At 41.3% G+C, this 26,604-nt stretch overlaps 1 protein-coding gene across 50 annotated transcripts in view; it reads right to left on the reverse strand.

Annotated features, from left to right (window-relative positions):
* RIMS1 (regulating synaptic membrane exocytosis 1) overlaps positions 1-26,604 on the reverse strand; it is a 231,932-nt gene that overhangs the window by 108,947 nt on the left and 96,381 nt on the right. For 40 of the 50 annotated variants that reach the window (XM_082218205.1, XM_082218188.1, XM_082218199.1 and 37 more), the window contains 5 exons: positions 17,185-17,525; positions 13,519-14,396; positions 4,648-4,704; positions 892-959; positions 313-423 (listed from right to left, as the gene is read on the reverse strand). In XM_082218205.1, the coding sequence (XP_082074331.1) occupies positions 313-423; positions 892-959; positions 4,648-4,704; positions 13,519-14,396; positions 17,185-17,525 (1,455 nt within the window). Of the gene's footprint in view, positions 1-312; positions 424-891; positions 960-4,647; positions 4,705-5,132; positions 5,260-13,518; positions 14,397-17,184; positions 17,526-26,604 lie in introns of those variants that run through there. The other 10 variants (XM_082218186.1, XM_082218179.1, XM_082218202.1 and 7 more) reach the window with 3 other exon arrangements.

The raw sequence follows: 26,604 nt of genomic DNA on the forward strand, positions 1-26,604 counted from the left end.
AAGGCTGCTGAGCTAATGTATGCCTATCTGCAAATTATATCTATGTCAGGCCCCTGCCTCAGACATTAAAGGAGCAGAAATGCCAAATATAGTTCTATGGCTCATGATTCTATTTTCATAATTTGGAAGGTGCGGACTGGCTCAGCAGCCTTTTCCTTTTCCTCTTTTCCTACCACAAGGTCCAAAAACCAAAGATAAGATTAATACCCTGAGGAGGAGACACCACCCATCACTTAGTTCTCTCGCTGAGGCCATAGCCAACCTCAAAAATATATTGGAATGAATTTACAGCCCAACCTCCACAGTACTTACTTTGAGTCCCAGCAATGCACCTGACTCTTTTGGCATAGTTGTTCTCTTGTTGAGAATAACACGACCAATTAGGCGATCTCCTTCTTTAGATGGTTGCCACGTTACAGGATGCTATTAAAAATAAACAAACAAGGAGAAGCAAATTCCTGGTTATGCATCATACAAATCAAGTCTGTAAAACAGCCACACTCTTTCCCCCGATGTAATAAAGGTGTTGGGCATCTATTTTTATAGTTATCAATGGACTGTATGTTGCCTATGCTGGTTATTTAAACTGTTTGCTGTCTCCAGCATAGTACTTAGAATGAAAGGCACACTTACAATCCAAGACAAAGTACACAACTCCTTATGGTTTAACATATTTTTTTTCTATTAAGTTTATTCAATGGATGAAGGAGCAGATTTTCTACAAAAATATCCTACCTATTAAAGATGTTTTGTGGATTATTCATAAAAACAACTATGTCACAGTCTTTTTTCATATCATCATGTTAAGAACCAACCAACACCACAATGATAATAAAAAAATAATCATTTATTTTAATTTAATCCAATAGACCAATTTGGCATATTTCTTACCGAGCTAATAGGAGATGTCTCCCTACTGTGCCACGTGGCCGGATCAAGCCAGTAATAATCCAAATCACCTGGAATATATAGGAAAGGAAAGAAATGAAATGAAATGGGTATTCTGAAGGAAATGCATTAACTGTATTATGAGTTGAACTGAATTTAGTGTTTGAATTTAGAAATAATAATAATAATAATAATAATAATAATAATAATAATAATATACAATTCCCTATTCAACTGCAGATCTTGCATGATGATTGAGTTTATGTTTTGGTTGAGTTTGTAATTTGTTAAAACTGTTTCTATATTACAGTGTTTCAAGATGCTGTTGTTGCTAGCATATAAAAATACAAGGAGATACTTCAGATTGGCCACATTCAGAGACATCCTAAATCAAGTCTGAGGAACCTTATTGCCCTCTAGGTGTTGTTGGACTTTTACTCTCATCAGACCCAGCTGGCGTGGCCCATGGTCAGGAACAATGGGAGTTGTAGCTCAACAACATATAGAAGACTACAGCTTCCCCATATGTGTGCTAAATCATAGTTTAGCAATACCAGACTGAGTCAAGTCTTCCTACCCAGGTTTGGATGCTCTTATTCTCTCCTTCAGCACAGGCACAAGGAGGAAATCAGAAGCTTCTGCTACAGTTTCAGATTAACCAGAGTTTAGTGGGCCATCCAAATCCTAAACTATGATTAATGTTAACTGTGGTTTGATTAAACCACAGTAATCCATGCTTTGAAGCTGGCCTGTTTCAAACAAACCATGCTTACGATTAACCAGTTTTTTGGGTTTAAGCTACAGTTACGGTAAGTGAAACCAAAATGTTCCTCACAGTCATATCAGAGAAAGAGCAAGATGAGCCCATGGCCCAATATAACTCATTTCATCAAGCAGAACTGGGCTATTTATTCTGGCCTATCTAGCTCCATTCTGATAGCATTTCTTCTGGATTTCAGGTACCATATTTCCTGTAACCTGAGATGATTTCAATGGAGGTGCCTAGGGTTGAACCTTGGACCCCTCTGCATATAAAACAACACACTCTACTTGCATGCTATAAACACAAGCTTGATTGTGTCAATCCCACAATTTCCAACTGCAGTAAATTTTGAGCAGCTGCTTGCTTGCTCCAGATCCCCATATGGCCTACTTGTGTACATTTGCAAATACATAGGACTGTACTTCAGGCTAAAGTTAGCTGCAGATAGTTCCTATTTAAATCAATAGAACTTAAATGATGGCTAACTTGTGTCACTGATTTCAATGGAACTCAAGTTCAGCTAACTTCAGCTGGATCCAACTCAGAAATATCACACCATCATAATCAATTTCCAGTAAAACTGCTCTCAACATCTCACTATTTGGGGGAGACAGAAGCAACCAAAGCTACAATGAGTGACACACACATAGCTGTGCTAGTAAGCAATTGATAGTACTTAAACTAATTTTGTGTGGTATGTAGTAGTATATATGCACAATATTAATTTGAATAATGGAGGCAAAACTGGAAATGTACTTGAGATGACATAAGTAAAAGGGGTAGACAGGAAAGATGAATGAATTACATGATGTGAAGTGATGGAGAGAGATGGATATACTTCTGTGTTATGCAATGATGACCAACAAATGAATTATAATAATCAATTTGCAGAGACTGCAGTTTAGAATACCTATCAGGATTCTGTACAAGAAGATGCTTCATTGTAAAGACAAGCTGGAGCACAATTCTCTGCACACTTACCTAATAAGCCTAATTGAAATTAGCAGAACTTACTTCTGAGTAAACATGCACAGGATTGCACTGTTAGCCACTCTGCTATTGCTGATTATCAACTAATGCGAGCTGTGCAGACTCTGGTTTACCTCTGCCATGAATTTATTAGTTAGTCTAAAGCAGCTCATTCATTATCTCTTATCCTCAGCCCCACCCAAACCTGTAATAGGGGGCTAATAATGTCAAACTACTTTACAGAGCTGTAATACAGATGATGAAGAGGGTAACAACAACAAGAGCCAGCAGCATCAGCATCAATGGCACATTTATTTCTCATTGGGCTTATTTATTTTTTAAATATCTATCTATCTATATATATAGCATGGTTGATATCAAAAGCTCAGTACAAATACATAGCCACCCTTTTGTTAAACCAAAGTTTAATATTACAAGAGTGAGCCTACCCTTCTCCAAGCTGCTTTGGATGCACCTGCTTTAATTTTTAGATTAACCACAGTTTACTGTGTCATCATAGATTGGCCATTTTTATTTTAACCATGGTTTGCTTGAAACAAGCCAACTCCAAACAATGCATTATGAAACTGATAATCCAAGGCAGCCAGTTGCCAGCTGAGAACAAGATGCTGGTCCAGATGGGTCATTGGCATCATGTTGCAAGCTCTTCTTATGTTCTTAATCAAACCACAGTTAACATTAGCCATAGTTTAAGGAGCTTTTTTGCTAGGGTTGTTGCTGAACTTGCAGAATCTTTCCTAAAGTTCCTCCCCTTTTTGACATGCTAGATCAAATTAAGGCTATGCATATTTATTTAGTTTTAACATTTATCATCTGTTCTTCACCAGATAGTCCCAGGGCAGAACAAAACCACACCTTCATTCAAACGAAGTATAGTAAATAAAATAAAAAACAACACACCATATTATATATACAACTACTTTTAAAATTATAATTAAAAGAATCAGGAAAAAAATACTGAAACAGGCTAGATACTATCATAGCCAAGTGACTCATCACACTTCTCATCCCCTCCCAAAGGGGTGTGAAAAGAGCTGCATTTTTACTTGTCATGAAAATATTAGTGTAATATCAGTACCAGACACACCTCCAAGGATTCTAGAAGTAGGGAGCCACCACAGAGAAGGCCCTCTCATGCACCCCACCCTACAAACTTTGGCTAACAGTGGGATCATGAGCAGGTTCTCCCCCTCTGAACTTAGTGCTAGGGCATGTGAATATGGAAGAAGGTGTGTGCAGGTATGTAGTTGTGCAAAGCCAGCATACTCATCAAAGCAAATCTGGTGCCATAAACTGGCATACTTGGGCACATGTTGTGGTAGAGTTCACCACATGAATCCTACCCTGCATTCCCCCCCAACTGTAGGCATCACCAGTTAGCGCCTCCATGTTGCCAAGGAGGGAGAGGCATCAGCTGACAACCCACTCAAATATGTTGTCAACCTTGCCTCAAAGGATGAAGCCTGAATATATAGGGAACAGGAGTATGGTTGGAACTGACAGGAAGCAACATACAGGAAGGACAAATTCACACTCAGGCACAGATTTCTCCCTCTGAAGAGCAAACAATATACCTTCTCTCATTGTTATTTGTGCCATTTCACTTCGGACATATTAAATGGAGTCCCTAATTCTTAATGACAATGATACTTTAACAGCAGCATTCAAGAATGTGTACTCTATTATACAATTTCTCTCTCACAAACATGCTCAGACACTTTATCTTTCACAACATTATTTTTATGGCAAACATGACATTGCTAACAAAAGTTGGTTGGGCTAGAATTTGTCGATTGCTTTCTCTCCTTAGCTTCCCTCTGTTCAGTTTGCTATATAAAGTGCCAAAAAATGAATATATTCAAGATTAGAGTCATGAATACCTAAAACTGAAATGCAATGCTTTCAACTGGGAACATTGTATTTAAAAATAAACAAATCCAAAAGCATACTATATGATAATACACAGGCTGCATTATTGCAATTTGAAGGCTATGAAATTTACTAACCACAACACGACTCAGGAGACGCAGGGCACACCAACTCTCTTCTGCCAAACAGATTAGCTAAAAATAATATATCTGAATGATTATATGTTTCCTGACCATCAAAACCCCTGAAATCTGATTACTTTCTCGAACGTGCAATATTCTTTATGGCTAAATGAGATTTACCCTGTCCAGAATTACATTTACAGGCAGGCTATTTTAAAATAAAATTAAAAAAAATCTAAACACATATTTATGGTTGAAAAAGTCAGCTTATATTTTAAAAACACAGTTATATACTTAAAAAATCAGGAGTGGGTATTATGAAAGGTAAAGGAACCTGCCCGCCCCCAAAAGAGCAACAAAAATGGCTCTTTTTATCTCTTCCCCCCACCCTTATGCTTGTACTTCACCACCAGAAGAAACCTTTTCAAAACTCAGACTGATTGGCAATAATATTTTACAGACATCTATAGCCTCCCATTCTGACAGTACTATTAGATTACCTGTCCCCGAATACACCGTATGGAGAAGAAACTGAAGGAAACCAGCAAACATAGCAGCTTCAGCTCAGAGCACCTAAACAAGCAGAACCGACTTCAAGCAGGTTGCTGAATTCCAGCCTGCGACTGTAGCAAAGCCGTAACCGCAACGGGCGGGGAGGGGAGAGGAAACCCCCCTCCAAAAAACAAAGCCAGGTCTATAAGACAAGTCCCTGCTGTCCTTGTCTCCTGAGCCAATGCCAAATTATTCTGCAATGTCAAACACTCTACAACAGTGACACCAAACAAGGCCACAAGAGCCACAGCCATCAATACAAATCTCTGCAGTGTGCAGAGAGCATTGATTACTGCATTAATGTATACATGCTCAGTGCAATGCTAAAGAGCCTCTCTGGCTACGGAGAATCCTTAATGATTTTAGGAGACTCCACGAGACAGTCTGACGGGGGGGGGAGGGGAAACCCCCCAAACAAAACACACACCTCTGCCCACAGAGGTGGGAAAATAAATGTTTTATCTGCCAGCAGCTGACACAGACAAATGCTATTCGAAGCACAAGTATCAATGCAATCAGTAACAATGCGGCAGCCGTTCTTCCTCTTTAGTACATTTAGACTGAATTTTTGCTGTGTAATTCAAACACGGGCACAACACAAATTAAACCCGACCCACCCACCCTTAATTCACAGATAGGAGGCCACCACAGAAATGTGTGAGTTGGGTTAGAAAGAAGAGAAGCCCACCACCTGGCGAAGTTGTTCTTCAGGTTGCCTGATCCAAAGGCAAAAGCGGCTAAAGCTGGGCCAGAAGGCATATGTTTACTGGATGCTGCTCTCACCTGCTGACCGAGACAAGCCTTGGGCAACTGCCAAGGGGCACTCATGGCACATGGACCACTTCTTCCAGAAACTGGGGGCATTTCCATGGGCAGAGCAAAAGTGAGTCAAAAGAGGCAGATGGAGATTTTCTTAGCGCTGGCACAGGTCCCTTCCCTTTGCAGCAGTTTTGTCTCCCATGCAGATGGGGCAGGGAGAGACAAAATAATATTTGTAGTTGAATAAAGCAGTTGAATGTAGCAGTTCGAAAGCACGTCAAAGTGCAAGTAGATAAATAGGTACCACTCCGGTGGGAAGGTAAACGGCGTTTCCGTGCGCTGCTCTGGTTTCACCAGAAGCAGCTTAGTCATGCTGGCCACATGACCTGGAAAAACTGTCTGCGGACAAACGTTGGCTCCCTCGGCCAGGAAAGCGAGATGACCACGCAACCCCAGAGCTGTTCGCGACTGGACTTAACTGTCAGGGGTCCTTTACCTTTACCTTTTATAACATTTTACAGATTTCTCAGTGATATACTGTACTATAGGTCAGCACTGTACTAACACAATGGTAGCGGTTACTTGACACTACAAATATTTTAATGTACTACTTGTGCAAAGCGGGAGCAGGTACAGGAAGGGGCTGCAAAACTATATGGAGAGCTCCACCCCAAGGCCATGACTTCCACAGACTTACGGGTAGACATCTGAGCCAGCAGCACTGTGAAATTACTACAAAATCTACCAGAAACCATGGAGCATTTGAAACACAAATCATCATCAACACCCTCAAATCAGCCCATTGTAAACTCCTAACAACTGAATGGCTAAAGCAGTTTAATTGATGCCTGAATGAAAATACTGCAATCAGGGTGGACATGGAACATAATATATTTTGGGTTGTGCATGTCTGTTAGGAACATTGCAGTATTAATGTTCATTAAAAAGAAAATTTAATAAACCAGATGCCCTGAAAAATATAATCAAGGGTATTATTATTATTATTATTATTATTAGTTTGTATTTTTCTATGTATTTTACCTAACTCCAAATGATTCACACTCTGACCTGGGGGGTCATAGAGACAGGAGAAGGGCAGAGAGAGTAAGCTGACTGCACTAGGTCAAATTTCATTCCACAGCAGTGCTTTTATTCTTCTTTTGACCTGATTTGCCCCTATAGAAGACAAATGGCAGATTTTATATAATATTTAATACTTCTCTAATGTTGCCACAAGCAACGCATCCTAATCCTCATCACAATTTTCTAGGCCAAGCTACGATTAGGATTGTGATGACACAGATAAAGGAAATCTGGACAATACGGGTTAATGTTTTCATTTCTTCTCATAAAGCAAGCAGAGAAAAGGTTCTGAACATACTACCCATATCCTCATTACTGGAAGTGCGGTCACATAGTTTTGAGAGAGGTGATGGACCACATTAATTTTCTGTTGCTCCAGAGCAGGAAGTAGCTGACATGGTGCCCCCCCCCCAGACGTTACAGACTACCATTTCAGTCAGTCTAACCAGCACAGCCAGTAACCAGGGATAATGGGAGTTCCCACCAGTAACATCTGCAGGACACCCCCTTGGCCACCCCTGCTCTGGAAGGTTCAACCTCACCCAATGGGTTCTAAGTAGAATAAACAATATTTAGAGTAAACATCAGGAAACACTCCTGGATGGTGCAAACTGTTTGACGGTGGAAAGGATTGCCCTGGGTGGTGGTGGACCCTCCTTTGTTGGAAGTTTTTAAGCTGAAGCTGGAATTCCACCTGTTGGGGATGCTGCAGTAGTGGGGTTCCTTCCAAGTCTGTGATTCTAAGGCTGAGGGGATTAATAAAAGGCACATTATGTTTCACTGCAAAAATACGGCTCCATCAACAGTTTCTGCTTTGTGACAATTCCCCCAAGCACCTAAATGCAAATAAGTTTGTGTTCACAGGTCTAAACTGCTGCTTCCCTAACATCCTGTCTCTCACCACCGCCTTACGGCCCTCATTGATTTAGAGGATACATCCTGTACTGTACTGAGCTTTGGAAGGACTAGTTACAACTTCCTTTTCCTAGGTCTAGGAATATAGGAATTAGACAGTGGTACTGGGAAGGCACAAGATGGGTCTCAGAGGTATCTCTTTCCCCATCTTAACCAATACTTCCTATTGGCTTCTCAAGGATAAATGTGTGACAAAGGGCAGAAGCTGATAACAAAGCAAGCTATCACTAGCGTAACTTTTAAAACGTGTTTGATGAAGGTTTTTGTTTCTCTTTAATTATTATCCAGCAAAGTTCAAGAACCAAAGGTCTAGCACTGGCTGTCAGTAAGAACTCATAGAGATATGGCTACAGTTCTGTTTCAGTCTGTCAAGGGTATTTCAATACGATTTCGGTACTGTTGGTATGGTTGATTTGACAACACATTGCTTCACTGGTGCCCCATTTCAGGTCTGTGAGCAAAACCTAAATTGTGGCACCATAGTGACAAAGCAGAAGTTGCTGAATTGCAACTTATTACCAAACTTAAAATCATGGAGAGACCTGGTCTGAATAGAGACATTGGATTTTATCTCATTATACATGATAAAGCTATCTTTAGCCATCTCACCCCTTGTTTTTTCCTGTAAGACCAATTGCAGTTGTAAACAGTCGTCAACAGGTTTACCACACCTATCAGCCAACCATAAAGAAGGCTGATCGCCAAAGAATTTATGCTGGAGAATTTATGGTGCTGGAGAAGACTCTTGAGAGTCCCATGGACTGCAAGAAGATCAGACCTATCCATTCTTAAGGAAATCAGCCCTGAGTGCTCACTGGAAGGACAGATCCTGAAGCTGAGACTCCAATACTTTGGCCACCTCATGAGAAGAGAAGACTCCCTGGAAAAGACCCTGATGTTGGGAAAGATGGAGGGCACAAGGAGAAGGGGACGACAGAGGACGAGATGGTTGGACAGTGTTCTTGAAGCTACCAGCATGAGTTTGACCAAACTGCGGGAGGCAGTGGAAGACAGGAGTGCCTGGCATGCTCTGGTCCATAATAATAATAATAATAATAATAATAATAATAATAATAATAATTTATTTATACCCCGCCCATCTGGCTGGGCTTCCCCAGCCACTCTGGGCGGCTTCCAAAAGAATATTAAAATGCATCAAACATTAAAAGCTTCCCTAAACAGGGCTGCCTTCAGATGTCTTAGGGTCACGAAGAGTCGGACACGACTAAACGACTAAACAACAACAACAACAACAACAACAACAACAACAACAAATCAGCCAATCACCCATTCCCACCACCCTTCTGAGTAATACCGCTCCCCACCCTCTCACTATATATAAGGGTCTGGTGACTTCTGTTTCAGTGTATCTGAAGAAGTGTGCATGCACATGGAAGCTTATACCAAGAACAAACTTAGTTGGTCTCTAAGGTGCTACTGGAAGGAATTTTTTTTTATTTTGTTTCGAGTATGGCAGACCAACACAGCTACCTACCTATAACTATTACTATACAGTGGTACCTCGGGTTAAGAACTTAATTCGTTCTGGAGGTCCGTTCTTAACCTGAAACTGTTCTTAACCTGAGGTACCACTTTAGCTAATGGGGCCTCCTGCTGCTGTTGTGCCACCACTGCACGATTTCTGTTCTCATCCTGAAGCAAAGTTGTTAACCCGAGGTACTATTTCTGGGTTAACAGAGCCTGTAACCTGAAGCGTATGTAACCCAAGGTACCACTGTACACAGTTCCTGATACAGCTACTCAAAGCATTGGAATATCAGCTAACACATTGGTTGCCAAGGGGACACCTGCAGATGCATAAACCATACCTCTATACTCCCTTAGTGGAAAGAAACCTCCTTTAGCAAACAGAGGAGGTTTCTTCAAGCCTAATTGTGATGAGGGGTCAATTTAAGGTAGATTGCAGCTGGGGAGGAGAAAGTTGCAGGGTCCCTACTCTAGACTTTTTTTCTGGTTCTCAAATATGCCCATGGGCCAAAAAAGGGTTACAACCCCCCCCCCCATGCCATGAATACTACACTAAAATTAGGCCAACCTTGTGAAACATTGCAAATGTATATTCCAGCCAGAGTTCTTGGTTCAGGAAAAACATTTAACTCACGAAGCTTTATCATCCATGAGATATATAAAACAAGCCCTTTCTTAATAGCATGAATGATAAGAGAGTTGAGGTATTCTCCCTATATGACTCCCTTACAGTGAATTTTTCAAATTCATACTGGTGAATAAAACTACACTCTATTTCCATATAAGTACAGAGTCAGAAGACTTTAAAACTGCTGTTGGAAATTGCATATCAAAAATGTCTCTGGTACGATAAAGCTTTTATGAAATTTGGCAATGAATTAGCAGATGTTTCTGGAACTGTAGATAAAATATTCAGTAGCTAACTTAAGAAAATATTTATGGGAAATGACAGATGAAACTTAAATTGCACAGACTCCATCTAGTGGCCAATTTAGCATAAGGTTTAGCAAAACTAGAGGATTAATTTGAACCAATTCATTCCTATTGTGCTTGTAAAATTACATACTTATATTAATTTATTTATTTCTAACACCAACTCCAAAAAGGAGTTCCTATATCACATAAAAAATATCCAATAAAATCTGGTCTTTGCCCTGATTCTGTTTGCATTCCTACATATTCCAGCTCCACAATTCTATGTAGTACTGATGCAATTAAAAGAAAACAAGCAGGCCCGTCTGGTCTCCTAAGCTGCAGGAAAAATATATACCTCTTTTTATAGCTTATTAAATCATTCTAAGCATGAAAAACATTTCACAACATTCTGATTTTCTACTTTCTTCAGTTCAATAATTACTGATAACTTGTTAAGGTTCTGATAGGCTTTTCCTCATAATGAACCATGGCATGCTCCAATCACACGGGTGAAGACATCTTGCTAGTCCCTCCTACAGCAAACCAGTGGGTGGGAAGTTTTTCACAAAAGGCAATGACCGAGCAATGATTTGGGAGAAATCAGACAATTAATGTGATTTAACTAACTAGTTATTTCAAGTGCTTATTGAAACGAAGAAAACGGGTCCAGAAATGGCTAAAAATGTGATGCTTCAGGTTCACCTCACATGATGGGGCAACGCTTCTTGCCAAATTTTGCCTGTCCTACCCCTGTAGTAGTAGTAGTAATAATAATAATAATAATAATAATAATAATAATAATAATAATAATAATAATAATAATAATTTTTTATTTATACCCCGCCCATCTGGCTGGGTTTCCCCAGCCACTCTGGGCGGCTTCCAACTGAATATTAAAAACAGTACAGCATCAGACATTAAAAACTTCCCTAAAGAGGGCTGCCTTCAGATGACTTTTAAAAGTAAAATAGTTGTTTATTGCCTTGACATCTGCTGCGAGGGCGTTCCACAGGGCAGGCGCCACTACTGTATGCTATGTTTGATATAATACATGACCCTGGTTTACAAGGGCAAGAAAAAATGTAAAGAAACAAGCATACATAAAACACCTATCACTTGGAGATGTTTTATACCTGAAAAACTAACTCTAAAAATATCCTGCCACATTCTGGAATACCCCTTCTCACCAACCACTCCGGTTATTATTATGTTTATATTCCACCTTTACTCCCAGGAGAGCAATGTGGTTCTCTCCCTCTCCCTTCTACACAGCGTCTGCATTCTCTACCAGCCTTCAGGTTAAGAACATTCCCTGGATGAGGCCGAAGGACCATCGAGCCCAACATTCTGTTCTCACTGTGGCCAACCCATGAGAAGCATGCAAACAGGATCCAAGCGCACCAGTACTCTCCCCATCTGGGATTCCCAGCAACAGATACACTGCCTCCAACAGTGGAGGTAGAACATAGCTATCATGGCTTATAGCCATTGCCAAAAAAAAATCCCCTGCAAATTTGTCTATAATCTTTCATAGTCATCCAGGTTGGTGGACACTGCAGTTTTAGTGGGCATCTCTAGCAAGTTCTACAGTTTAACCGTACGCTATGTGAAGTGCCCCCCATCCACTGTCTTGAGCCTTCCAGGCCTCAGTGGATGGCCTTGGGTTCCAGTATTATGAGAGGAGTAGAAAATATAACTCTGTGTCCACAACATGCATAATCTTATGTACCTCTCTCGTGTCCTCCTTTTTTCTAAACCAGAAAGTGCCAAATAGTGTAAGCTTTCCTTTACCAGGGGAGTTGCTTCAACCCCTTGATCATTTTGGTTTGGCCCCTTTCTGAACCTTTTCCACTTCTAGGTAATCCTTTTTGAGGTGTGGCAACCAGAACTCTACCAGCACTCCAGCCATCATCACACTAAAGATTTGTATAAGGGCAACATTTTCCTAATGGTCCCTACCATGGCATTTCATCCCTGCTATTCTCCCTACTCCCTTCAGCTTAGCTTCCCCACCTCTTAGGTCTCTGTCCAGTCCTCAGCTGGCCCCACATGGCTAATCTACATACCTTGTGTGAGTTTTCAATCCTTGGCAAACTGACAACTTCCCTTCTCTCACAGATGCTGGACTGTGGACATCAGAACAACTTAATTCCCTTGTCAGATGGAACTGTTGTGAACATTCCATGACATCACATCAACTCATCCAACCATTTTTAGAAATTTCCTAAAGAGAAGTTCTATTTCAATGCCATTACTATTCACACCACAAGAAAAGCAATCCATAGGACTGGGTAAAACACACAGTGCATTTACGCATAGTTACTAAGAAGCAAATCCCATTATTAAATAGGTATTACTTCCTAGTAAGTATGTATGAGATTGCAGCTGCAATTTACCATATGATAAAGTCAAGGTTGACTACTTTAAAATAGCCAAACCAGAATTTGAATTTGAGAGCAAAGATGCACCAAGACATGCCAATGCACAAAACATAAAATGCAGTAATAAGCTGAATTTTTTTCTGCTTGCGGAGGCCACCGCACCTTGCCTAACAGGACCTTTGGTTCTGTCGGAAAAACACATATCTTAAACTAACCCCCTTCCAAATAAACAATGCAGAAATGCTTATATCCCCTATCTGGGCACATGTTCTTCTTTTTCTTGTTGCTGGATCATGGCTATTGTGGGGAAATCAGTGGGGACATCTAAGGAATGTGTTTAGATAAGACCATTCTGGTACTGTCTGTCCACATTTCAGATACTCAGTTTATTGCAGTCTGCTTAATATCTAACAAGTTCTCCTTTGAATAGCTGTAGAATGTGATTTATATTAGATGGGGCGCAAACATCACTATGGGTTGCTAGTCTCTAGCTGTTGTTTTCATTCTGAAGCATTCTATCTACATAGCAGAGCCCTTTTGAGGAACCACAGAAACCCACAGAAGAAACTCATCAGGGCAGGGAAGAAGATGCTTTCTGTAGCAGAGGGCATATTTTGTTCTTTAGTTACGACTCAGAGTAAAGCACTATGGTTGGAAACCCTATGATAGGAAAAGCTATAAAGAGAACGCGGCCTCCTTTGTTTTTACAAAATTTCAGTAAATTATGACAGGAAAGGCACGTTTAGATCAATTTCCCCCACACACATAATATATATTTAAATCTTTATCTTACCTTTTTCACTGACACTTTCACTTTCTATTTCCACGTCATCACAACTGGTATATTCAGGTGTTGATGCTCCTTCTTCCTCAGAGCTGCTGACTGACATTTGTCTTTTCTTTCCACCCCGTTTCGATCTATGGGGCTTTGGTGGAGACGGCCGCACTGATTCTGACTGGTCAGAACTAAGGGAATCATTCCTTAGCATGGTCTCCATTTTCTCCCGCTTTGCTTTCCGACTGAGAATAGCAGAGCTAGGATCTAGGCGACTCTGTGTTTTAAAGGGGTCATGATTTTTGGATTCTAAGTGCTCTGTAGGAACCACGCTATGCCTGGGAGTTGGTGGGCTATGGTTAGCTAATTGTTTAGAAACAGAAATCCTTACATCACCTGTTCTTTCTATTGCATACGCCCTCTGAGTATCCGGGCGAGACTTTATGTCCTGAGTTCCTTGCACCTGTGAGTGCTTTCCTAGTTTATTCTCAGGTACCTCGGGCTCCTCAACTTCTGTGTGTGGCAAGGCAACGTCACTGTGTCTTCTTTCATGCCGTGCTTTTGAAACTTTTGCATGCATGCGCATCTGCTCCTCGTCGGGATGCGGCTTTACGGGATACCTTGCCAGGTTTGGATCACTCCTGTATCGAGTGTGATAGTCATCTTCTTTCCTTTGCTTCTCTCCATCTATAGCTTTGCCTTCCTCAAAATCGTGTGGGAAGTCTGCATAGTCCTGAGACCTCCCTTTCTCTAATCTTCTACCATCACGTCTTTCTTTAAATTCCCTCTCATCTCTTTGTCCTTCACCCTGCTGGAGTGAGGATTTTGGCACTCGTTTGCGCTCACCTTTTACACCTCCTTTCCCATTCTGTTCAGACCCTGCAGGTGTCTTCTTCCTGATGGGAAGGGGTGGAAGAAGAAGAAGAAGAGTTTGGATTTGATATCCCGCTTTATCACTACCCTAAGGAGTCTCAAAGCGGCCAACAATCCCCTTCCTCCCCCACAACAAACACTCTGTGAGGTGACTGGGGCTGAGAGACTTCAAAGAAGTGTGACTGGCCCAAGGTCACCCAGCAGCCGCATGTGGAGGAGTGGGGACGCGAACCCGGTTCACCAGATTACGAGTCTACCGCTCTTAACCACTACACCACACTGGCTCTCTTCTTTCTCACTGGAGGAGAACGAAGGGGACAAATCACACACAAACCAACGGCATGTGCCCGAGCCCAATTTTGTGCAAGCTACATTGCAATAAGTAAAAAAAAAGGCACAGCAGGGAAATAGGAAGCTGCCTTACATCGTACCAGACCAATTGTTCACTTCGTTAAGTATAATCTACACTGACCGTCAGCGTTTAAGACAGGAGTTTTTCCCAGCCTGGCCTGGAGGTGCCAGGAATTGGCCCTCAGACCTTTTGCATGCAAAGCATGTGAGCTACGGCTCTTCCCCATAAATTAAAGAGAAGATTATACAAAGCCTTTGAACTTAATTATCGCCTGCATCATTATTGTCATGTCAGAAAGACAGGTGCTAAAAGAAAAATAATGTAATCTATTTTCAGTAATCCCCAAGTTGTTTTTTTTAAAAATAATTTCCATTTGGGAATAGGTAAAGAAGAATGTATAAAAGTCATTTTAAAAAAACTCCATTTAGGACCAAGGCATCATGAGTCTAAATATTTGTGCCAGTAAGTGTCTCTCCATGTAAGCAAAGGAATCCCTGAATCCTCTCCCAGCAACATTCAGCACAGCAAAAAAATAGTATTTATGCAGTGACTCTCACATTTCAAAATGCTTGCATCTTAATTGCATGAATATGGATCTGGACAAATGAAATTGTAAAGACAGACTCAAATCTGAAAGCATCTGTTGAAATAAGTCTTAGAGCCCTGCTGAAAGTTTTTATTTGCTTGCAGCTAGTATGTGTTATTTTGAAAGCCTGGAGAAAGAAATGCCCAAAGTTGATCAGAAACCAGTATCACTAAGTGCGATTACCCATAAAGCAAGAGAACGGATCTAAAAACTTCACCTTAATCCATGAATTGTGGAATTAAGAGGCGTACCTGGCTTCTTCACTATGAAGATGCACCTCTTTACTCTAGTCTATGACACATGAGATCTGTGTTCTCAGGACCCACCTTAGTCCTGTGACTGTAATTTGTTTTTAATTCTAAATTTGAAATTGTTTCATCCACCCTGGGACCTGCTGGTGAAGGGCAGGTGATAAATAATAATTATTGTTGTTGTTGCTGCTGCTGTTGTTATTCCCAATCCCATTGGCTAACAACAGAGTATTCCAAGCATTCCATTAACTTCCCTGCAAGTAGGGAGTATCAAGTTCCTGCCTATTTTACAGTACCACCTTCCAAAGAAGCCATACGAGCATGCAGGACACTAACAGTCCATTCAGCCAAACCTTTGCTTCTGCCTTCACCCAAACAGTTTCATTACTTCACACCATGGGAGCCAACTCCTAGGGGCTGAGGTCTCTTCAGCCCTCTCAATAAAATATTTGAGGGGGCTGCCCCCCAAATCGATGGGCATTGTCATTCAAATAGTGTGTGCGCACACCACGTCATGTGATCGGTTATGTGGGGCAGGGCATATCTGCCCTCAAGATCCCAAACTATTTAAAAATGGCTGCCATTACACCTCAGAGTAGCCAGCACAAGCAGTGTGTATAGAGTCAGTTATTTAGTTTTGGGGTTTCCTGCCAAAACTAGTTAATCTTAATTCTGTTTTCGGTACATTTTAACTAAGTGCAAATGTTAATTTTGTTGTAATGTTGAACTTAAAGTTGGCTTTGTCCTATTTAAATTTGATGCTGTATTTTGAGAATCTGATGAAATTTGTTGCGAGCTTCTGTGAACATTGTCCACCATGGACAAGTAGCATACAAATAAGGTACGCCATACACAAAGAATATTCTCCCCTCCTTTAGAACTGTTGTCTCACATGCAAATGTGCAATCCAATGTATGCTGAAGCCCACATAACCGTGCATAGGTTTGCATCTTTCACAAGCTATTTCACAATTACTTCATCAATGATCAAGTCAACTCAGCTTAACAAATATTCAGGTGACAGACCACCACTGTGTCCCCCCCCAAAAAAAACCCCCACCTCAGCAGAAGAGTTACATTTGGCATATTCATGTAGTGTTGTTTTCGTTCATCTTGTGTCATTTACAGATTAATATCAAATTATTTTCAGTTTAGGACAATTTGTTTTCTAATACTAACTTTAATTATGCACATATACAGAAGCCGGGATTTGTGCCTTTAAAAAGTCCAACATACATGCATGTAATTCTATATTCCAAATTAATGTCAGTTTGGTGATTATGTGTATTTTGTGAAACTCCTACTCTTGCAATTGACTTCCTCTTCCTCTGTTTTCCTTTCTGTCTTTCAATACAACTTGGCAGGGTGTGCAGATACTGCAATTAACCTAGTGTATCCCTCTCAGTACTGGTCCTGTTGACACTGTATGGGGTGGGCAAATTTGGGGGAAGGTCTCCCATATTGGGTATATGCAAAGCCATTGACAAGGTGCCCCTCTGCACACCACTAAAGTGTAGCCAGAGTGCACTGAGACTTTATATATTCATAATGCCACTCTCCACTGCTTAACATTATAGCTGCAATTCTTCCCATGTGGGCAAGGCCCATTGGCATCAATGTTACCTCTCTCTTGGGGGTTCACTTCTAGACCTTGATGAAGTCTGCTTCTGTTCCAGGCCCATAGCTTGCTGGGATACCTCGGTGCCTTTCCTCCTGTCAGTTTGCACACTAGAAGGTATTTCCTGTGAGGAGGTGACTGCTGTGCTTAGGGGTGTTTGAGATCTTGACCGTTCTTGAAGCCTCGCTTTCTTTTCTCTAGGTGCATCTGAACTGCCTCCAGTAGCTGTATCACTCAGTGCTCCGTCCTGACTGGGTGGCTGTTGAGGACCGCTTCCAAAAAACCACGCTCCAGATTTCGTTAGGATCTCTTGTTGCTTTCGGCATAAGTTGCATACCCACATAACCTAGTTACAAAGAAAAATAACAGTCTAAGTACTCTTCAGTTGCTGAAAGGCTCGGTTGTCTAAACATTCAAGAAGAATAAAACCTCCCTCCCGTGACGTTTGTGCTGTTGTTCATGCTCAGGACGTGCTTGTGGAGTGGACCACTCTTGATTAGCTGCAGCCAAACATATTGCAATCGTGTGTTTCGCTTGGGCTGCACCAACATTTATGTTCCATCAGTACTCTGAAGCACCATCTGGGTGTTCAAAGCCTGTGATGATAATCACAGGAAGCACGAGAGCAGGACCACACACACACAACCTGCACTGGCCCCTCCCCAATGCTGTCAGGCATTTTGGAGGATGTCTGCAATACAAGCAGGCTATCCCCATGAGGTGGAACTAAGACAACAGCCTATACACACAATGGCAGGCTGCCTCACTGCAAGCATGCTGTTAAACACATGGTCAGCATTAGGGAAGGGCAGCAATGGGCCACGACAGTGGTAATGGAGCGAGCAAGCATGGACCTGCTCACCTGCCTCAAGAAGGCCTAGGCAGAGGGCCTTCTTGCTCCCACCCTGTGGAACGCCCTCCCAGCACACGTCAAGGAGCTATCCAAGCTTTAGAAGACATCTGAAGATAGCCCCATATGGGGAATTTTTTAATGTTTTGTTATGTTTTTGTATATGCTGGAAGCCACCCAGCTTGGCTGGGGCAACCCAATCAGATGGGCGGGATATTAAAAAAAAAATTTATTGTGATGATGATGATGATGATGATGGTGGTGATGGTGATTGTTGCATGTGTTGAACATACAAATAGGACTCAAAGAGTCAGTATGGTGTAGTGACTTGACTACAAACTAGGAGGCCCAGGGTCAAACCCCCACTCACTAAGAAACGAAAGGCACTGGGCAGGGCACAGTTTCTCAGCCCAGCCTTTTCCACAGGCTTGTTGTGAAGATGAGGTGGGCAGGAGAGCAGGGACCAAAGCTCAGTGTTAGAGCACATCTTTGAATGAAGGATGTCCCAGGTTCCATCCCTGCCATCTCCAGTTTAAAGCATTGGCTAGCAGGTAATAGAAAATGAAGAAACCCAGGAGAGGTGCTGCAGATCAGAGTAGAAAATGCTGGGCTAGATGGGCAAATTATCTGACCTGGTATAAAGCATCTTCCTAGGTTTCCCTAAGTGCCTTAGAAGAAGGTCAGCATAAAAAATTGTAGCACTTAAAATGAAACTAAGGCTCCGCTGGTGGGAGTCTTCTATTCATGAAGTTCCACTAATGGGTAGAGATGTAAGGACCCATCAGTATTGGTTCCATTAGTTCCTCATTTCAAATTCCATTCTTCACATTTCGGCAGCAATATGTGGATTTACTTCTTTAACCTCGTGAAAATTTGCCAGCATTTTCAGTGCAGTCTTCTCCCCAGTAAACACAACCTTGTATGCAGTTGTTTTGATAATGCGCACATTTTTGCAAGCATTTCCCCCTAACATAATGCATTTTTGTATGTTATTCTTATGAATATGTTCATTTTATTTCACATTCCACTCCCTAATGCAGGCTTCCTCAACCTCAGCCCTCCGGATGATTTTGGCCTACAACTCCCATGATCACTAGCTAGCAGGACCAGTGGCCAGGGATGATGAGAATTGTAGTCTCAAAACATCTGGAGGTCTGAGGTTGAGGAAGCCTGCCCTAATGTATGCATTTTTATAAAACGTGAATCAGGTAGAATCGGATTTAAATGCTGAATCAAATTTTCCCTGTCCCTACTGATACACCCCAACAGCAGAAGGGAGGCCTTTTTCACCAGTCTCTCCCCTCCCCCAACCCCTCTGCATCTTTGTCTGTCAAAAATTTGCTCTTGAAGTTTAGTGGAGCCTCCAGAACAGCAAGAGAGGTGGGTGCATGAGGAATAGCAAAAAGCACACCCCCCCCCATATTCCAGTGGGAGCTTCCAGTGGATCCCAATTCCTTCCTTGAGCAATAAGGGACTATTTGTGTTTTTGAACAGCTCTTAATAAGACTAACAAACCAAGTTCACTTCACATAGGAGGTGAGTTACAGTATTTAGGTCACCAAATATACCCTAACCCCCGCTCCTTAATGAAGAAGTAAGCAAATGCAGCTGAATGTTTTGTTATCCTTCCAATCAAACATCCAATGACACATATCCAAAAATCAATCAATCATTACTCTTGAGTATGGTTTCATCACTCTCAAATGCTCCCTAGGGTAAGGTTACCAGACGTCCCCGTTTCCTGAGACAGTCCCTGGATTTACAAATCAGTCCCCATACAAAATCCATTGAAGCTGAAAAGTGTTCCGGATTCATTGAAAAAAAAAATGGTAACCTTACCCTAGGGCTAAGCTCTCTCCTGACACAATGGTCCAAATATAATAGTGAAATGATTACTCTTGAAATTTCATTTGAGGAAAAGAAACAAAAGCCTTGCCTTAAGAGACAAATGTTTAAGAAGATAAAATATTATTCATAGCACAAGAAAAGTTCTATCCTCTCCCAGGAAGGTATGAAATAAAGCACACATTGTATTTCTGGGCGACTACCACTAGATTTTTAAATTTTTATTTTTGTCAAGAACAGCAGCACATTAAGGCCAGATGCTGGCTCTAAGGATTATGCAGGGATCAAGGCAGTCATGCACTGTACACGATAAAAGAGCAAAGGGGGGGGGAGGGGGGAGAGTCAAACAGCAAATCTATGCACACTTAGTTGGAAGTAAGTCCAATTAATATTAAGAATAATGGGCACTTGCCCCCCCCCAATGTAATTAGGATCAGGTTGTTAGAAAAATAACATGGAAATGAACAGAAATATTAGGAGTTGGATCCAGGAATTTGCTGCAATCCTAACCATGTTTACTCAGATGTTAGTGTCATTTAATTTAATGGAGTTTACTCTCAGGAAGAGGGGTTATTATACAGCATTAGTCATGCCTAGAGTAGACCCACTCAACTCAGTGGGGTTGTTTTTTTAATAGACATGGATAGAATTGTTTTGTTAATACTTTAAGGGCCCATTGATTCACGGGGTCTACTCTAAGCATGACTACGTATGGATCCAACCAAAGGAGTTTTCTAAGAAAGAATTCTAAATTAAATCTTTTACAGAAATGTTTCATAATAGTAATTGCAAGAAGCCAAAAAGACTTCTTCCTTTGTCAAGGAATGAAGAAACATTTGGCATGCATGCAAATAACAAATTCTCTTTAGATACTGCAAAGAAAATAAGCAAATGAAATATCTGAGTTCATATAATATCTAAATTAAGTATTATTAACATAATCCCAAGATTCATTGTGTATTTTTTGGTTAAATGCTGGATTGGACCTTACTAAAGTTAATTTTTTGTATTTTTAATATTTAAGTTGTGGATATAAAGAATAAAAATGAAAAGTGTTTATTACAAAGCACATTCCCTTTTCACACAAGAAGAAATGGTTTTATAAGAAAAAAATATTCATGTGTTAAAATATTTTTTAAAATCTCATCAAAAACTTAAACCTGCAGTAGACCAATCGGTTTTGGTTTAACAGAGACAAACAAAAATATAGCTGCAGTGAAATAATAGAGGCAACTTCAACAATAAACAGGAAGAAGAAAAAACACTTCCAACTCCAAATAAAGTGAACATTTGCAAAAGAAACAAATGAAAATACTAGTTAACACTACTACACTTGCCTGTTAGCAAGCAGTCGTAAGATTCTTCTTGTGTGTGTATAGCATGTGTCATAATAGATCTGAGCAAAAATCCAATATTTTAATTAAACATAACACATCTGATGCTCAGGGAAAGATGGAAAAATAAGGGCACCATTCAGCTCTGTTAAAATAGCTGGGAGCTTTGCCAGTGACTTCTGTGGGTTGAGCTCCAGAGCCTAGATACAGATGTTCAAAAGTCCCCAAGTTCACTACTACCGAAACATGCACCTTGTTGTGTTTCCAATCAAAACTAGCAAATTGAAACAAATGTTCATTAGTGGAGCTATTTATAGAGCCCATGTGCTGTATTGAGGGGGGCGCTCAAAAAGTTGTCAAAACCCAACACAGTATAATTATAAACTATCAATATGTAATAAGATTGATCACAAAAATCCCACACATGTCTACTCAGAAGTAGGCACCATTGAGTTCAATGGGGCTTACTCCCAGGTAAATGTGCATAGGGCTGTAGTCTTTATCCTTCCGCAATGCATCCATAACATAAATTTTCCATATAACACTGACAGATGTTTCTGGATACTAATGCAACATATGTGAAACACACACATCTTCAAAAGAAACATTCCTGAATTTATACTGATGCACTTGCAATACTGTGATTATTTCTTTTGGATGAAACTATGTGTCCTAAATAACTAAACTAGCCACGGCACAAATATACATGTGTATCCAGCCCAACCACCTACCCACACACTGAAACACAAACTTTTTAAAAAGCAACAACACCTATATATGTGAAAATACTGTGCCTACAACAACCAACCAGTTAAAAACTGAAACATTTTGTCATACACAAATACAGCAACACACGCCACAAATCACACATGAACAAAATCTGTATTATACTCACATAGAGACTACACAACCATCTCTGTTTAGGAGTCGCTCCAGAGCTTAGTTAATACATGCAATTTGGCCGCTGGCCTTGAGCTACAGTAGGTCCAGAGGAGGGGGGGGCGGGTAGAGACAAAAGTCCTTCTTCCAAAGAGGGAGGGGGGCAAACCTTGAGGTGATATAACAGTTTCAGTGAGAAAGCCGCTTAGTGAAAAAATATTGTGTAGGGAAGTATGTGGAGCAAGCAATCTAGCAGCATGCAGGAATTATATCCTGATTGAAAATACTGGGCCATGGTCCAAACTAATCTAAACTAAAGCAGGTCTGTGTAATAACTTCTCTTAACAATCCACAGATGTTAGGCAACCAAACAAACACACTGATGAAGGATTACAGTCCTTTAATGTGGCTTCTGGACCTCCATGCGATGCACCAGGAACTCTAAGGAGGATTCTGTGTCAGAGAGAGTTAGAATCTGCATGTAATCTAACTGCTTCTAACGTGGAATTGGAATAGATTGCTAAGAAATAAATTTGCAGTTCATTTCTTGTTCTTGGGTGCGTCTTGATGCAGCATTTCAGCAAATCATCAACGCGGTTACTGTGTACCTGCATAAAGCACATGCATGTTTGCATGTGTGAAGCTATGTTAAAGCTGGACCAGTCTGTGTTCGACATTCTGCGTTTGCACAGAATACTGAGCCTGGGTTTCTGGCTCGTCGTGATTTATCAGGGCTGAGCAGCATGCTGAAGCAGCAACGCTGCCAGAGCACTCTGCTTCACTCCTCCTCAGGTGTGAGTGGGATAAACCAACCAAGAAGTCTTGGCTTTGCATTACATCCAACCCCAGGATAATGGCTTGCAATTCCACTACAACCCAGGTTTCACTAGCCAGCCTGGAGCCATCATTTAATTCATTATAAGATTTCTTAACCACTCTCCACCGTAAGATTTCATGGTAAAGGTAAAGGTAAAGGTAAAGGGACCCCTGACCATTAGGTCCAGTCGTGACCGACTCTGGGGTTGCGGCGCTCATCTCGCTTTATTGGCCGAGGGAGCCGTCGGTTACAATAATAAAATGTACAGTCATAAAAAACATAATTACTGTTTCAGAACACAGAAAACTGTTCCAAATGGGACAGAAAAATATAGATTCAACAAAATGAAACTAAAACCTTAACTATCAATGCCCAAGGAACCATGAGGCATGTTTTCAGCATTTGTGCCTGGCATGTAGATTGTGGCTTGTTTTGTGGCAAAAAACCCCCCCAGTGATCCCTGGTTTGGACTTAACAGGAAGGCAAGGGCTTTATGTTTGTTTATCTTGGTCATGCCAGGGGAGGAATGAAGCAGGAGCAATTCGGCAATACGATTTGCTCCTGGCAAGCCACGATAAACCAGAAATTCTAGCATATTTTTATATGTGGATCTGGTGAAAGTGTTCATTTTCATGCTACGTGGAAATCTTCCCATGTGTTACCTTATCTCACTGACCCCTTTGTGTGGCAAAACTTATGCTAATAATAATAAAGAGTCAAGCACACACAGGATTAATCTCAAAATGATGAGTCCAGGATTCACACACAGATCCATGTGAAAACATCACTGTGGTGGAAACATGCTTCAGAGAAGTAAAAGGACTGCATGCTTGCATTTGTGTGAATAGTCTGGAGTGTTTTATTCATAACCACATGTAAGCCTCGCACTTACTGTCTCTGGCCCTTCCCACTGCAGTCCGTGGCCAGCAGAGACATTATTCCTGTACTAACACAACATGAAAGCAAAACATGAAAATCCTTGCAATGAAATTGCAAACGCACCATACATTGCATAAGTTGGCACTTACATTTTCGAATTTCTAACTGCTCCCTGCACAAACATGGAGTAAAAACACATTATCTCTTAAGCAATTTTCTATTATTGTGGAACTGAAAAGGCTGGTTCACACAGCCTACTGTCCATTGGGGGATGCGGGTGGTGCTGTTGGTAAAACCACAGTGCCTAGGACTTGCCGATCGTATGGTCGACGGTTCAAATCCCCGCGGCGGGGTGAGCTCCCGTTTCTCGGCCCCAGCTCCTGCCCACCTAGCAGTTTGAAAGCACCCTTAAAAGTGCAAGTAGATAAATAGGTACCACTTTATAGCGGGAAGGTAAACGGCGTTCCGTGTGCTGCGCTGGTGCAGGCTCGCCAGAGCAGCGATGTCACGCTGGCCCCGTGACCCGGAAGTGTCTGCGGACGGCGCCGGCTCCCGGCCTCTTGAGTGAGATGAGCGCACAACCCTAGAGTCTGTCAAGACTGGCCCGTATGGGCAGGGGTACCTTTACCTTTACTGTCAGGAACATAAAAATCAACATGATCTAAATGTTATGGTTCCCTCAGCACACAATCCTTGGCCAGAGCGTGTGCAAGTTCACCCAGCATCTACAGCTACATTTAAGACCAGGTGTTATATAACACCGTTAAGCACTGAACTTACCACTATAGCTCTGCAAAACTGTAGCAAATCTACCTTAAGTCACATTTTATGGAGTTTGAATTTGGATGTTGGCTATTGATTCAAAGTAGCTTTAAGCTCTGTGCATTTCGAGGCTGCTCTGGTTTTTGTTTCCTTCGTTGCTTTTCACTGCCTTAGTTTCCCTGCACCACAGCCAGTGACCAAAACAAATAAATCATCACTACAGATAAGAACAAATAAAAACATATCATCCACATCAAAGAAGTGCTTGTCTTCATTTTAAGTAGTTTATATAGCCTGCCTTTCCATATAGGATTTGGAAAAGGGACAGATTTACACGGCTTTCCATAGCCTCTCCAGCACTTTGGCGAGGCTCAAGATGTTGACAACGTAGCTAAGAATTGCAGAACGTATCATGCTGCCAGGCACACCGAGCAGATTCCGTTAGAACATTATGTTTTGATGACAACATTATTGGTTATATTTGTTCAGGAGGACGGTGTTCCTAAAAACAAAAACAGCATAGGGGAATGTATTCTGTCTACTAATTAGATTAAACCATTTCCCCCACCAACATCAAAATGTCAACTATTATAATTTACAACAGGCAGTAATCTAAATCAAGCCTCATGGCACTTCTCTCAGTAGGCCAGTGGGGCGAGCATACAGATTCACACAGCAAAGATTCTTCACCCCCAGACGCTTCCCTATTAGTATTAAAGCCTTTGTTTTTGGAACATGGTCCCGATCTGGTTGCTAACGCTCTGTTAAAGGTAAAGGTAAAGGTACCCCTGCCCAAACGGGCCAGTCTTGCCAGACTCTGGGGTTTGTGCGCCCATCTCACATTTATTGGCCGGGGGCCAGCGCTGTCCGGAGACACTTCCGGGTCACGTGGCCAGCGTGACAACGCTGCTCTGGCGAGCCAGAGCCGCACACGGAACGCCGTTTACCTTCCCGCTGGTAAGCGGTACCTATTTATCTACTTGCCCCCGGGGGTGCTTTTGAACTGCTAGGTTGGCAGGCGCTCTGTTACCTTCCCTAAAATAGGGAAGAGTGCACCACCCTGAGATCGATGGATGAAGGATAGCATACAATAAACCAAATAAACAAAGCGTGGAACCCAGTCAAATTTATTCAAATGTCCATTCTTCTCTAAATATTTCTTAACAAATATACAAGGAATTTTCAATTGATTTTAAAATTCTTCAGGGGATGAAGATACTGCTTTGGTGTCTCCTCCATTAGAAATCTGTGATTGTAGGCCTGTATGACTCAAATTTCATCCCTCCCTATTTTTACCTGCCTACTTTAGGCTCATGGAGAGAGAAAAACTAAGGTTTTTGCTTTGATTGCATAATTTATATAGCTGACACAATTTCAGAACGGGGGGGGGAGTTGATCGAAGTATAAGCCGCAATACTATTTATTGAACCTGAGGCCACAAAAACAGGTACGCCTTAATATCAGACATATGGACGAGGATAGATTCTGCCCTGTTTACATAAAGTCTAGCCAAAACAGCAATCTCCCTTCCCTTCATTACTTTTTTTTTAATGCACATGAAACAAAGAATGCTTCGCCTGCCACTGATGTATGCTTCACATAATTATGGTGCTAAACTCTGGTGTAGCTTCACTCTGGTTCAGGCTCCTGCCTATGACAGGTCAGTCTGATCAACAAACTAGTAAAATCAGAAAATCTGAATGTGAGCCAATCTAGGCTCAGTGAAATCAATGAGAGTAAAGCTGGCTTAAACTCAAGTACTCTAACTTCTGTGGTTTACGGATGTGCCTGCAAAGCACTGCCCTCTTTTGCTTGAAAAAAATAATAATACAGAAGATATAGAGCTTGGTTAGATTCATAAACTATTAAGATGTTTTCCCTCTCTAGCATCTTGCACATACAGTGATATGCAACCTAATTCACATGCCAGTTTTATGTGGCACTCAATTTTTATGTTTCCATTCTATTCAGGCTCTTATTTCATTTTCATCACTGGTTTATCTGAGCTATCATATTCCTCTCATAAATTCTGAGGGTCAAACTGCACATTGTGTTTCAT

Source organism: Podarcis vaucheri (genome assembly GCF_965113315.1).
Source record: "Podarcis vaucheri genome assembly, chromosome: 3".
Taxonomy (NCBI): Eukaryota; Metazoa; Chordata; class Lepidosauria; order Squamata; family Lacertidae; genus Podarcis; species Podarcis vaucheri.